Source organism: Hypanus sabinus, chromosome 18 (assembly GCF_030144855.1).
Source record: "Hypanus sabinus isolate sHypSab1 chromosome 18, sHypSab1.hap1, whole genome shotgun sequence".
In the NCBI taxonomy this organism is placed as follows: Eukaryota; Metazoa; Chordata; class Chondrichthyes; order Myliobatiformes; family Dasyatidae; genus Hypanus; species Hypanus sabinus.
The window spans coordinates 43,458,533-43,472,037 of NC_082723.1; the positions used below are offsets into that span (position 1 = coordinate 43,458,533).

Below are 13,505 nucleotides of genomic sequence, written 5' to 3' on the forward strand. Positions count from 1 at the left end.
ATGTGGAGTGGACTCTGTCCCTCCTGACTTTATAAATCTCTATACAGTCAGGCCTCATTCTCCAATGCTCATAGGAATAAAGATCAAGCCTGGCCAACTTCTCCAGAACATTCAGAGCCTCTAGAATGACAAAATCTTCAGAAATCTTTTCTCCACCCTTTCCACAGTTTACCCATATCTGTCCTATGGAAGGGAGGCACAAGCTGTACACAGTATACCAAGTGTGGCCTTACCAATAACTTATAAAACTGTATAATAACATCCAACTTCTATTCTCATTGCCTGGAGTGCTAAATTCCTTTTCCACCACCCAGTCCACCGGTGATGCCACCATCAGTGACCATGCAGCTATATTCCTAGATACCTCTGTTCTATTGCATGCATTAGTGCCCCACCGTTCATTGTAGAAGTTCTATGCTGGTTTGACACCAGAATGCATCACCTCACACTTAACTGTATTGAAATCCATTTACTATTCCTCAGCTCACTTTCCTAATTGATCAAATCTCCTTGCAATCTATGATAACCTTCTTTGCTATTGACAAAACCTAATTTGTGTCATCTACAAACTTACTAATCAAGACTTTCACACTTGTATCCAAATAATTGATAATAGCATTCAGATGGGAAACAACTTCTTCTCCCAGACTACTGAACTCTCTGCCACCACCCAGCTCTCATCACATATGAAGCAAATGCAGCATTATACCGTTTACATTTTGACTTGCATTGTAAATGCACTTTACGATTTGTTAATTTATTTGCAGTAATATTGATGTTTGTGCTGTGTTCTGCACCTTAGTCCAGAGGAATATTGTTTTAATATAGAACATGGAATAGTACAGCACAGTACAGGCCCTTCAGCCCACAATGTTGTGCTGACCCTTAAACCCTGCCTCCCATATAACTCCCCCCCACCTTAAATTCCTCTGTATACCTGTCTAGTAGTCTCTTAAACTTCACTAGTGTATCTGCCTCCACCACTGATTCAGGCAGTGCATTCTACTCACCAATCATTCTCTGAGTAAAATGCCTTCCTCTAATATCCCCCTCGAACTTCCCACCCCTTACCTTAAAGCCATGTCCTCTTGTACTGAGCAGTGGTGCCCTGGGTTAGAGGCGCTGGCTGTCCACTCTATCTATTCCTCTTAACATATTGTATACCTCTATCATGCCTTCTCTCATCCTTCTCTCCAAAGAGTAAAGACCTAGCTCCCTTAATCTCTGATGATAATGCATACTCTCTAAACCAGACAGCATCCTGGTAAATCTCCTCTGTACCCTTTCCAATGCTTCCACATCCTTCCTATAGTGAGGGAACCAGAACTGGACACAGTACTCCAAGTGTGGCCGAACCAGAGTTTTATAGAGCTGCTTCATTACCTTGTGACTCTTGAACTCTATCCCTCTACTTATGAAAGCTAACACTCCATAAGCTTTCTTAAATACCCTATCTACCTGTGAGGCAACTTTTAGGGATCAATGGACATGTACCCTCAGATCCCTCTGCTCCTCCACACTACCAAGTATCCTGCTGTTTGGCAGTGTACATGTACACGTGCATGGTACACGAATGACAATAAACGAGCTTGATATGTAATAATCAGAGGTCACAACACCAATCCCTGAGGCACACCATAGACACAGCCTCCACTCCAACAAACAACCTTCAACCACCACTCTCTGCTTCCTACCTGTGATCCAATTTTGAATCCACCTAACTAGATCTCCCTGGGTTCCATAGCACCTAACCTCTGCCGTGTAGGACCTTGTCAAAGGTCTTCTGTAAATCTCAATAGAAAACAACCACTGTTCTACTATTCTGGTTACCTCTTTTAAAAAAAAACTGTATAAGCTTCATCAAGTATGACTTTTGACATTAGAGACATTGAGCAGATTAGATGAGCAAGAATTCTCTTCAGCTCAAAATCAACAACTCTTGTGAAAGACTTTGTCCTGAAACATTTATTCCATCTTGCTCACACTTCTTTGCTTTAGCCAAGTCTGTCAAAAAGTGTTTGTCAGATTTAAAACATGAATATTTCAAGAAAATTCCTGGGCTGAAAAAAATGCCACCACTTCTTGCCACTACCAGTCCAAAGAGTATTATTAGCCCCTTGTGGATTTAATCACATGTCTGTTTACATCATGTGGACTGCACAGCCTCCAACCAAATTTCACCAAACAATGTAATTAGTAAGTTTTATAAAAAGGAATGGATACAGAAATTATTTTGTGTGGTATAATGGTTTTTTGTGCTCCACAACTGGTTCCAAGCAAAAATTCAAACACTGCAAGGGTTTCCGATCTTAGCTTATGCTAGTAGACACCAGGAACTGTTAAATTTGCATAGCTGCATCAAAATGCCAATGCGTGCTTTGATGCCATTGCTGACATGCTGATTTGCAAATGTGTGTCCTTTGAATGCTGTAAATCACTTATGCAGAGGATCTTCACAGGGTATTTAAGACTTGTTTTTTGTTTTAAAGAGAGACAGTTTACCCTCTCACCCTCCCACAAGATCATAGACCACTGTGCCTCTAACAGACTTTCACTCCCCGCTCCCTCCCCCACTGCCTGTACTTGGCCCCTGAAGCTTTCGCGATTGTGTGCTCCCTTGGTCAACATGAATGATGGTTTGGGCCTTGTGCCAGACAGAAAATCACTGCAGTGGGGAAGAGGGAGGACAACACAGAAAGTGCAGAGTTCCCTCAAACAGCACTGCTTTAAGAGTCAGAATCAGTGTCAGATTTATTATCACTGACATATGTTGTGAAATTTGCTGTTTCCCAGCAGCAATACAGTTCAAGTCATAAAGAAAATTACTAGCAGTTACATAAATAAATAAGTAGTGCATTTGAGGACAGAATAATGTTTCACCCTTTCTAATCTCTTTCCTTTTGAAAACAGTAACAGTGAAAATCTCTTACGTTATCAGCAGTGAGCTGCGTCCATTAAAGGCAAGGAAGCTATGACCGGCGATTTTTTCTGCGGTAACACACACAAAATGTTGGAGGAACTCAGCAAATCAGACGGCATCTATGTAGGAAAATAAACCATCTACGTTCTGGGCCAAGATTAGGCCCTCTTCACCACTGAGCACATTTATCCAGAGTGCTGACCTGGGAAAGTAGCACCCATTATCAAGGACCACAAAATCCAGGTCATGCTCCCTTCTCATTCCTGTCATCAGGAAGAAGGCACAGGAGCCTCAGGACCCACACCACCAGATTCAGAAACAGTTATTACCCCTCAGCCATCAGGCTCTTGAACCTGAGGGCATAGCTTCACTTATCCCATCACCGAACTGTTCCCACACAATATAGACTCACTTTCAAGGTCTTTTCATCTCATGTTCTCTGTATCTATTACTTATTTATTTTCATATTATTATTTTTCCCTTTGTTTTTGTATTTGCACAGTTTTTTTCCTGCACATTGCTTGTTGTCTGTCCTTTTGGGTGAGGTCTTTCATTGATCCTGTTGTGTTTCTTGTAGTTACAGTGCATGTCCACAAGAAAATTAATCTCAGGGTTGATATGTATACTTTGATTAAAAACTTACTTTGAATTTTGAACATTGAAGGGTCTTGGTCTAAAATAGTAACTGTTTATTTCCCTCCTTCGATGCTTTCTGACATGCTGAGTACCTTCAGCATTTTGTGTGTGCTGCTCAAGACTTCGAGCATCTGTAGAATCTCTTGCATCTGAAACTTTTTGCAGTAAACATTTCACTTATTTCTACTATTGCATAACTTTACCATCCATGGGCATCTAAACATAATGATAAGTCAGGCCAGTTGGCAAATCTGCTCTGATGCAACAGCTGGAAATCTTAGTTTGTCAGAATCCACCAAATTCACCGAAAATCATTTTGATTCCTGCACAGATGTGACATGGTTGAAGTGTTATCATCACCTCCACTGAAGAGGATTTCATGGCTGCACCTACTACCCTCTGGACTACAACAGGTGAACAGCATGTTTTTCATTGTGCACTAATTTGTTTCATTAAGTGATGTACAAGTCAATGAAAAGCTGATGAACGGGAACAGACAAAGAACAGAACAGGGGCAGACAGGAGCCAAGAAATTCTGCCATGATTACATTGCTGAAGGCTTTGGTGTGATGTAATTTTGAGTGCATTCAAGATGAAGGAATTTGCAAAGGAACTCAGCTTTGGGTGTAGTGGGGGTGAGAGGAGAGGGGTTTGGCGGCTAGTTTTGGAATGGGGAGCGTGGTGTGCTGCTGTAACAGGAATCACAAATGCAATGATGTTGTCCTGTAAATTCCACTGAGATCGAAAGAGTGTCTGGTAACAGCAGGTGTCTTGAGAATTAACACTAAACAACTGAGAAATAAGACTAAACAACCTGGAAGCAGTCACTTATTGTGTTGCGCTTCAGTAAGCATGTCAACATCGGCTCAGGCACAGGCACAGAGGACTGAGTATGGTTGTCACAGCTTGAATAGTTTCTCACTAATTCTGTGGATGAGTTCCACTCCCACAGGAAAGTGAAGGTGAGAAGCAACGCTGCATCATGAAAGGTTGAGAAAAGTGCCAGGACTTAGTCTTCACTAAGATTTGCTCTGTTACAGACCTGTTGGTTACGATCATGGCTTTCTTGCCATCATGAAGCAAGTACAAGCTGGAGATGAATTTCTATCTGCAGCCTAACTTAAGATAAATCTTCCAGCGCCTTTCCCCATTGATGAAGTCAATGGCTTGTCATGATTACAATTACACCATTCAACTACTAATTGCACAGCCTCGAACTCCAGTTCCAGGCAGGACTTTGACCGACAGCATCTCCAGGCCGAGACTTAAACTGCTGCCACCAGACCCCAGCCTCCACTTCCCCAACCACCACTCTCCAATCCAATGTCTCTCAGGCCCCACCTTCAGCTCTTGGGTCCTTGGAAGCTCCATCTTCCTCCCACACCACCTTCTCTGATCACCCCAATCCTCCTCTCTCCTCAGACGGTACCTACCCTCTTCCCCTCCCCCCACCACCGACCCCATCTCCCATCACAATTGACTCTGAGGCAGAATGCTTTGTCCTCAGTAGGGGCCTTGACTTTATCCTCAGTGAGTTCCATGCCTGCCACGAATCCAAGCTCCTCTTCTGTTGCCTCGTATCTATGCCTACTTCTTTGACAAGCACTCTCTATCCACATCAATGACCCCTTCTCCTGTCTTCAACTATCCTTCTCTTCTTTGACACTCTGCCCTGGTCTTCTGCCTGCTCTAGATCTTTTTATCACTAACTGCTGACAAGACATCAACAGTCCTCTCTCCAATTCAAACCTCACTCCCTCGGAACACGCTGCTCTCTGCTCTCTTTACCCTAATCTCAACCTCACCATCAAACCTACAGATAAAGGGGGTGTGGTAGTGTTCTGGTGAGCTAGTGGTCTGTGGCCAGACGACAACTCTCAGATACTTCCTCTTTCTTACCCTGTTAACAGGGCCCCACTAAGGAGCATCAGGCCTTTCTCTACTGCAGCGTCATAGACCTCATCGACTCTGGGGATCTCCTATCCACTGCCACCGACTTCGCATTTCCTTTACCCCACACTTCCCATTTCTACCTCCGACTTCCACAAAGCTAACTGTCCAGGTAGACCTATTGTTTCTGCCTACTCCTGCCCCACTGAACTCGTGTCTGCATACCTCGAATCTGCTTTTTCCCCCAGAGTTCAATCCCTTCCTACCTACCTCTGTAAAACTTCACACACTCATGATATTTTCAATGACTTTAAGTTCCCTGGCCCCGATTGTCTCATTTTCACTATGCATGTCCAGTCTCCATACACTTCTATCCCCAATCAGGTAGGCCTTTAAGGTCTCCATTTATTTCTAGACAACAGACTCAAGTAGTTCCCCTCTACCTCCACTCTCCTCCATCTGGCAGAACAAGTCCTCACCCTCAAGAATTTCTTCTCCCCATTACTTCAAACCTAAGGTGTAGTCCCACCTTTGCCTGTCTTATGTCAGTTAAGTGGAAAAGTCTATGTTCCAAAGCTACACCAGCATTGCTTCCCAACTCTTCCTATGCTACAATGATGACTGCATTGGTGCTGCTTCATGCATCCACACACATTGACCTCATCAATTTCATCAAGTTTGTCTCCAACTTCCACCCTGTCATCAAAAATCATTTGGTCCACTTCTGACACTTCTCTCTCCTTTCTCAATCTCTCTGTCTCCATCTCTGGAGACAGTCTATCTACTGATAACTTTTATAAACCCACTGACTCTCACAGCTATCTGGATAATACCTTTTCTGTCACTTGTAAAATGGCCAATCCCTTTTTTCAGTTCTTTACCTCCACCATATCTGCTCTCAGGATAAGGCTTTTCTTTCCAGAACTAATGAGGTGTCCTCAAAGAAAGTGGCTTCACTTCCTCTACCATCAATGGTGCCCTCTCCTGCATCTCTTCCATTTCTCGCAGATCTACCCTCACCCCATCAGAGATAGGGTTCCTCTTTGCTCACCTACCACTCCACAAGCCTCTGCATCTAGCACATAATTCTCTGTAACTTCTGCCATCTCCAACAGGATTCTACCATCAAGCACACCTTCACAATGACCCAATTTCTGCTTTCCACAAGGGATCTCTCTGTACGTGATTCCCTTGTCCACTCATCCCTCCCAGTGACCTTCTTCCTGGTACTTATCCTTGCAAGCAGTACAAGTGCCACACTTGCCCCTACATCTCCTCCCTCACTACCATTCAGGGGCCCAAATTGTCCTTCTAGGTGAGGTGACACTCGACCTGTGAGTCTGTTGGGGTCATCTACACTATCTGGTGCTCTTGGTGTGGCCTCTTGTATATCATAGAAACATAGAAAACCTACAGCACAATACAGGCCCTTCGGCCCACAAAGTTGTGCCGAACATGTCCCTACCTTAGAAATTACCAGGCTTACCCATAGACCTCTATTTTTCTAAGCTCCACGTACCTGTCCAAAAGTCTCTTAAAAGACCCTATCTTATCTGCCTCCACCACCATTGCTGACAGCCCATTCCATGCACTCACCACTCTCTGAGTAAAAAACTTACCCTGACATCTCCTCTGTACCTACTCCCCAGCACCTTAAACCTGTGTCCTCATGTGGCAACCATTTCAGCCCTGGGAAAAAGCCTTTGACCATCCACATAATCAATGCCTCTCATCATCTTATACACCTCCATCAGGTCACCTCTCATCTTCCGGCGCTCCAAGGAGAAAAGACCAAGTTCACTCAACCTATTCTCATAAGGCAAGCTCCCTAATCCAGGCAACATCCTTATAAATCTCCTCTATTTCTATGCCTTCCACATCCTTACTATAGTGAGGCGACCAGAACTGAACACAGAGCTCCAAGTGGGGTCTGACCAGAGTCCTATATAGCTGCAACATTACCTCTTGTCTCCTAAATTCAATTCCATGATTGATAAAGGCCAATACACCATAAGCCTTCTTAACCACAGAGTCAACCTGTGCAGCTGCTTTCAGCGTCCTATGAACTCAGACTCCAAGATCCCTCTGATCCTTCACATTGCCAAGAGTCTTACCATTAATACTCTATTCTGCCATCATATTTGACCGACGAAAATGAGCCACTTCACACTTATCTGGGTTGAACTCCATCTGCCACTTCTCATCCCAGTTTTGCATCCTATCAATGTCCTGTTGTAAACTCTGACAGCCCTCCACACTATCCACAACACCCCCAACCTTTGGGTCATCAGCAAACTTACCAACCCATCCCTCCACTTCCTCATCTAGGTCACTTATAAAAATCATGAAGAGTAAGGGTCCCTGAACAGATCCCTGAGGCACGACACTGGTGACCAACCTCCATGCAGAATATGACCCGTCTACAACCACTCTTTGCCTTCTGTGGGCAAGCTAGTTCTGGATCCACAAAGCAATATACCCTTGGATCCTATGCCTCCTTACTTTCTCAATAAGCCTTGCATGGGTTACCTTATCAAATGCCTTGCTGAAATCCATATACACTACATCTACTGCTCTTCCGTCAACAATGCGTTTAGTCACATCTTCAAAAAATTCAATCAGGCTCGTAAGGCACGACCTGCCCTTGACAAAGCCATACTGACTATTCTTAATCATATTATACCTCTCCAAATATTCATAAATCCTGCTTCTCAGGATCTTCTCCATCGACTTACCAACCACTGAGGTAAGACTCACTGGTCTACAATTTCCTGGGCTATCTCTACTCCTTTTCTTAAATAAAGCAACAACATCTGCAACCCTCCAATCCGCCGGAACCTCTCCCGTGTCCATTGATGAAGCAATTATCATTGCCAGAGGCTCAGCAATCTCCTCCCTCTCCTCCCACAATAGCCTGGGGTACATCTCATCCAGTCCCGGCGACTTATCCAACTTGATGCTTTCCAAAAGCTCCAGCACATCCTCTTTCTTAATTTCTACATGCTCAAGCTTTTCAGTCTGCTGCAAGTCATCACTATAATCACCAAGATCCTTTTCCACAGTGAATACTGAAGTAAAGTATTCATTAAGTACCTCTGCTATTTGCTCCGGTTCCATACATACTTTCTCACTGTTACACTTGATAGGTCCTATTCTTTCACACCTTATTGTCTTGCTCTTCACATTCTTGTAGTATGTTTTGGGGTTTTCCTTAATCCTGCTATTTCCTTAATTCCTTAATATTGGTGAGACCTGATGCAGATTGGGAGACTGCTTTGTCTAGCACCTTCAATCTGTCCTCCAGAAAATGTGGGATTTTCTGGTGGCCTCCTATTTCAATTCTACTTCCCATTCCCGTTCTGATGTATCAGAACAGGGCCTCCTCTACTGCCACGATGAGGCCACACTCAGAGTTGGAGGAGCAACACCTTATATTCTGTTTGGGTACCCTGCAATCTGATGGCATATACATCAATTTTTTGAACTTCTAGTAACTGCCCACCCTCCTGTCCTTTATCATTCCCCATTCTTGTTTTCCTCTCACACCTTCTCTTCTTATCTGCCCATTATCTCCCTCTGGTGCTCCTCCCTCTTCCCTTTCTTCCGTGGTCTTCTGTCCTCTCTATCAGATTTCCCCCTCCCCAGCCCTTTATCTCTTTCATCAATCAACTTCCCACCTTCACCCCTTTCCCCCTCCTGGTTTCACCTATCACCTGCCATCTTGTAATTCCTCCTCCCCTTCCCCCATCTTCTTATTCTGTCTTCTCTCCTTCCTTTCTTGTCCTGATGAATGGTCTTGGCTCAAAACATCAACTGTTCACTCTTCCCCAGATGTTGGCAGTCCTGCTAAGTTCCTGCAGCATTTTGTGCATGTTGCGATGTGGACAATGACAATGCAGGTTCATGACTTAAGTTCTTCACCAATGAGTCACCACCTGCTCTAAAAGCCTTGCTATAACTTTAGTTGGTATAGAGCCCTTTCAACTTTTTATTGGTTCGGAGAGTTGGCAAGGATGGACCAGGTAAATTACTGTGGGATGGGGTCAAGGGCACTCACAGGAAGTGATTAACCCATGGTTGAGAAGACCTCAGAACTTCTGAAGATTGGCATGCCTGCGTAGCAGTTAACACAATCACTTTACAATTTCAGCTATAAGACTGGCTTTTGATTCCTGCCGCACTCTGTAAGGAGTTTGTATGTTTTCCCCACAACCACATGGGTTCCCTTTGAGTGTTTCAGTTCCCTCCCACATTCCAATGAAGCAGGGTTAGAGTTGGTGAGTTGTGGGCATGTTATGTTGGTGCTGGAAGTGCAAAGACTCTTGCAGGCAGCCCAGCACAATCCCTACTGGTTTGCTTTGATACAAATGACATATTTCCTTGTATGTTTCAATGTTTTTATGCAGATGTGACAACTAAATCAAATCTCCAAACTTTCCAGTCAGTGTTAACAACTTCTGTACTCTTGATAAATTCACCTCTCTTCTTGGCTCTCAGTAGGATTGTGCCTTTGATGTTTGGGCTACAGTCCTGCAAAAACCATGTTGTCAGTTTCAAGAGTACTGACTGAAATCAAATAAGACATAATATTATCAAAACAAAAAAGGAAGATGGTGAAAGAAACTTCTTTGTTACCTGAATATCTTCTCTGGAGCCTGTTCCCCTGTCACAAGGTCATAACCTCTTTCCAGTGTTGTATATGGCCATGGTCTACATATAGGAAGAATTAAATACAGTTAGGAAATTTAACAACAAGAAAGGTTTGATCATTTTCCAAACATAATGAGTGGCATGGTTGTCACATACTAACATTGTTCAATATTTACACTGCACAATTAGAAGAAGGGCATAATATTAAAGGAGAGTTAATGAATACTTTGCACAAGGACGAATTGGAGAGACAGCAGATGACTGCGACTGACTTTCCTCCCGCAACCTGCGCGGAGTTTGAGTTGAACCTGCATTTTGTGGAGTTCTAATTCTATAGTCTTTTTTCCTGACAGAAGTCAGCCTGATTGACTTGGTGACAAATCATGCAGGGAGCTTTCTCCTGATTGTGCTGAAGCTGCTGGTATTGTTTCTGCAATGGAGAGACCAATCTCCAGATTTGAAGGTGGTTACCAGCTGGAGAAGATACAAACGTTTGTTCAAATTTTATATCACACTGCGTGGCAATCAGAGCAAACTAGGTGCATGCATTTAAATGGAAATTAAAAAAGGAACTGAGGGGTAGAAATAGAATGATCTACTGGAAGAATGAGATAAGGTAAGGTGGGATGAGGGTGGTGTGGAACATGGACATCAGCGTGGAATGAACGGCCAGCACAAGTGGTGCATGTCAGCTCTATTTCAACGTTTAAACAAAGTTTGGCTTGATACACTGATAGTAGAGGTGTGGAGAGCTATGGTCCTGGTGCAGGTCTATGGGAGTAGGCAGTGCAAATAGTTCGCCATGGGCTAGATGGGCCAAAGGGCTTGTTTCTGTGTTGTACTCATCTATGACTCTCTGATTCTTTCAGCTCCGGTGTAGTGGATTGTTCTGAAGTGCTGTGTAATTTCTTTTTCTTGTAAGAAACACAACACAGGCAGACAGTACACTTTAAACTTTAAGTGGGAGAAAGATAGAAAATAACAGTTATTGAATTACACTTTCATAATACAAATTACCGCACTTATATAAAGGCCCTCCTTTCCATTCTGGTAACTGGATTCTAGTTTTCCATAGTACAGACTCAAATCTGATTTAAAAATGTGAAGGTATCAACAAAAACTGTACTTGACCCATTATTGAATACATAGCATGCAGCTAACCATATTAAGCCATGTTTTGACATGAGAACCTTCACCAATGCTCTCTTGTTTGCTCATTTTCTTCCTTTGTGTGCATTTAGCTCATAAATATGACTCCCAAAACTTCTCTTAATATTATGACTTGTTCTTCCCCCCCTCTGACCAATAGTGTAAAGCTCCTGATGAAGGGTCTCTTATCTTAGAAAGGATGTGCTTAAACTGGAGAGGGTTCAAAGGAAGTTCACGAAAATAATTCCAGGATTGAATGCTTTGTCATATGCAGTGCATTTGATGGCTCTGGGCTTGTATTCACTGAATTTGGAAGAATGAGGGGTGACCTCATTTAAACATATTGAATGGTGAAAGGCCTTGATAGAGTGGATGTGGAAAGGGTGTGAGGGAATCTAAGACCAGAGGACACAGAGGGGCATCCTTTTAGAATGTAGATGTGAAGGAAAAATGTACAGTCAGCGTTTCTGGTGAAGACCCTTCGCCAGGATTGCCAGCATCTGCAGATTGTTTTGCTTAGATTTCCAGAATCTGTAGATTTTCTGTTGTTGGTTGATGCAAAGGATTTTTTTTAGCCAGAGTGGTGAATCTATGGAATTCTTTGCCATGGCAGCTGCAGAAGCCAAATCTTTATGTATATTTAAGGCAAGGGTTGACAGATTCTTGATTGGTTAGGGCATGAAGGGAAATGCAGAGAAGACAGGAGATTGGGTCTGATTGGAAAATTGGTTCAGCCATGATGAAATGGTGGAACAGATTCGATGGGCCACGTGGCCTAATTCTGCTCCTTTATCTTATGGTCTTATGGTCTCACCCTGAAATGTCAACTCTTTACTCCTTTCCATAGACGCTGCCTGCTCTGCTGAATTCCTCCAGCATTTTGTGTGTGTTACTCTAGATCTTCAGCATCTGCACAATCTCTTGTTAGTGTAAAGCTCAGTTGGCCTATATGTTTCTTAACTTTTAAAATAACTGATCAGTTTTCACTTCTCCAATCATGTGGTACTGCAAATGGCTAATGGTTCATTTTTCCCTTTTCAGTTACTGTTATATTCTGTTTCCTCTGAAGTGCTATGCTTCTTTGTCAATTCTGGTGACCTCCAACTTCATCATCATTTCGGTGTCAAATTCCTACACGTTGTTATTCCATCCTTCTCTCACTCAATGTACCTTAAACACTTTACAGTAGACCAGGCTTCAGTTTATTAGCTTAGGACATGCCGTAGTATCCAATTTTGTCGATAAGTCTCCTGTGAAGCACCTAGGGAGTTGTAATGTTATAGGTGCTACATGATAATGAGGTGTTGCTGTTAACATTGTTATACATAAGCACAGGTTTTCATTTACCGAACTAACCCTTCATTTTGTCCCCAGTCACTTCTCACACAGAGATGCTTGTGGATTGGATCTGGACTGTAACCATCATGACAGCCACATTCACCTGAAAATAAAAGACAGAAATTTAATTGAGATTCAAGAAAAGTTCACATACTGCTCTGTTTCCCTGGAGGAAATAACCTACAAATGTGATCACTCTGCATAGCCTCATTCCAAAACACAAACACAAGATTTCTTTTCAAGTCAATATCATTCCAACTCTGACTTTGGCTTTCATTTACATTTAATTAGAAAATCACACATCTATTTTCTGTTTCATCTCTTTAAAGAAATACATTATATACATCTTTTCTCATTCCCTATACTAAGGTAATTCAAGAGGCTTTTGGGGCTACATACAATTATATGAGTAACACATTCTCCATTTCAATTTATTTTGCAACTATTAACCCATTCATGACAGGACTAAATTACCAAATTTGTAATGTTTCGGCAATTACCAATTGTCTGATTGAAGAATTGAGATAGATTCAATCGCCAGGTATAACTATTTTCAATTGCTTACAGCAGAGCGCTTTGTAGACTGTATCAATGTTTTCAACAAGCTTTCATTAAAGTGATGGATTTTGCTTCCAGAAAATGACTCATTCCATTATTAACTGAAACATATACTCCACAAAGGTCCCAGATTATATCCCTAGCTTTTGATTGAATATTGTTTCATTTGTAACCTCTTTCAACCCGTGGCATGTAAACTGACCTTGAAGGGAATAATGCCAGATTGCACATAACTGTCTTGAAGCTAAACTATGAGTCTTAAATCTTCACCATCCCACTGCACCATCATGATGGTTGTACACCTGAACTCTCTCAATGACCTCTTGCACTGCTACTGCCAATTAGTGTTGGCTTCATGGACATT

At 42.6% G+C, this 13,505-nt stretch overlaps 1 protein-coding gene across 4 annotated transcripts in view; it reads right to left on the reverse strand.

The window, feature by feature from the left end:
* LOC132407564 (astrotactin-2-like) overlaps nucleotides 1-13,505 on the reverse strand; it is a 1,730,264-nt gene that overhangs the window by 842,698 nt on the left and 874,061 nt on the right. For 3 of the 4 annotated variants that reach the window (XM_059994285.1, XM_059994283.1, XM_059994286.1), the window contains 2 exons: nucleotides 12,593-12,686; nucleotides 10,082-10,156 (listed from right to left, as the gene is read on the reverse strand). In XM_059994285.1, the coding sequence (XP_059850268.1) occupies nucleotides 10,082-10,156; nucleotides 12,593-12,686 (169 nt within the window). The remainder of the gene's footprint in view (nucleotides 1-10,081; nucleotides 10,157-12,592; nucleotides 12,687-13,505) is intronic. The other variant, XM_059994284.1, reaches the window with a different exon arrangement.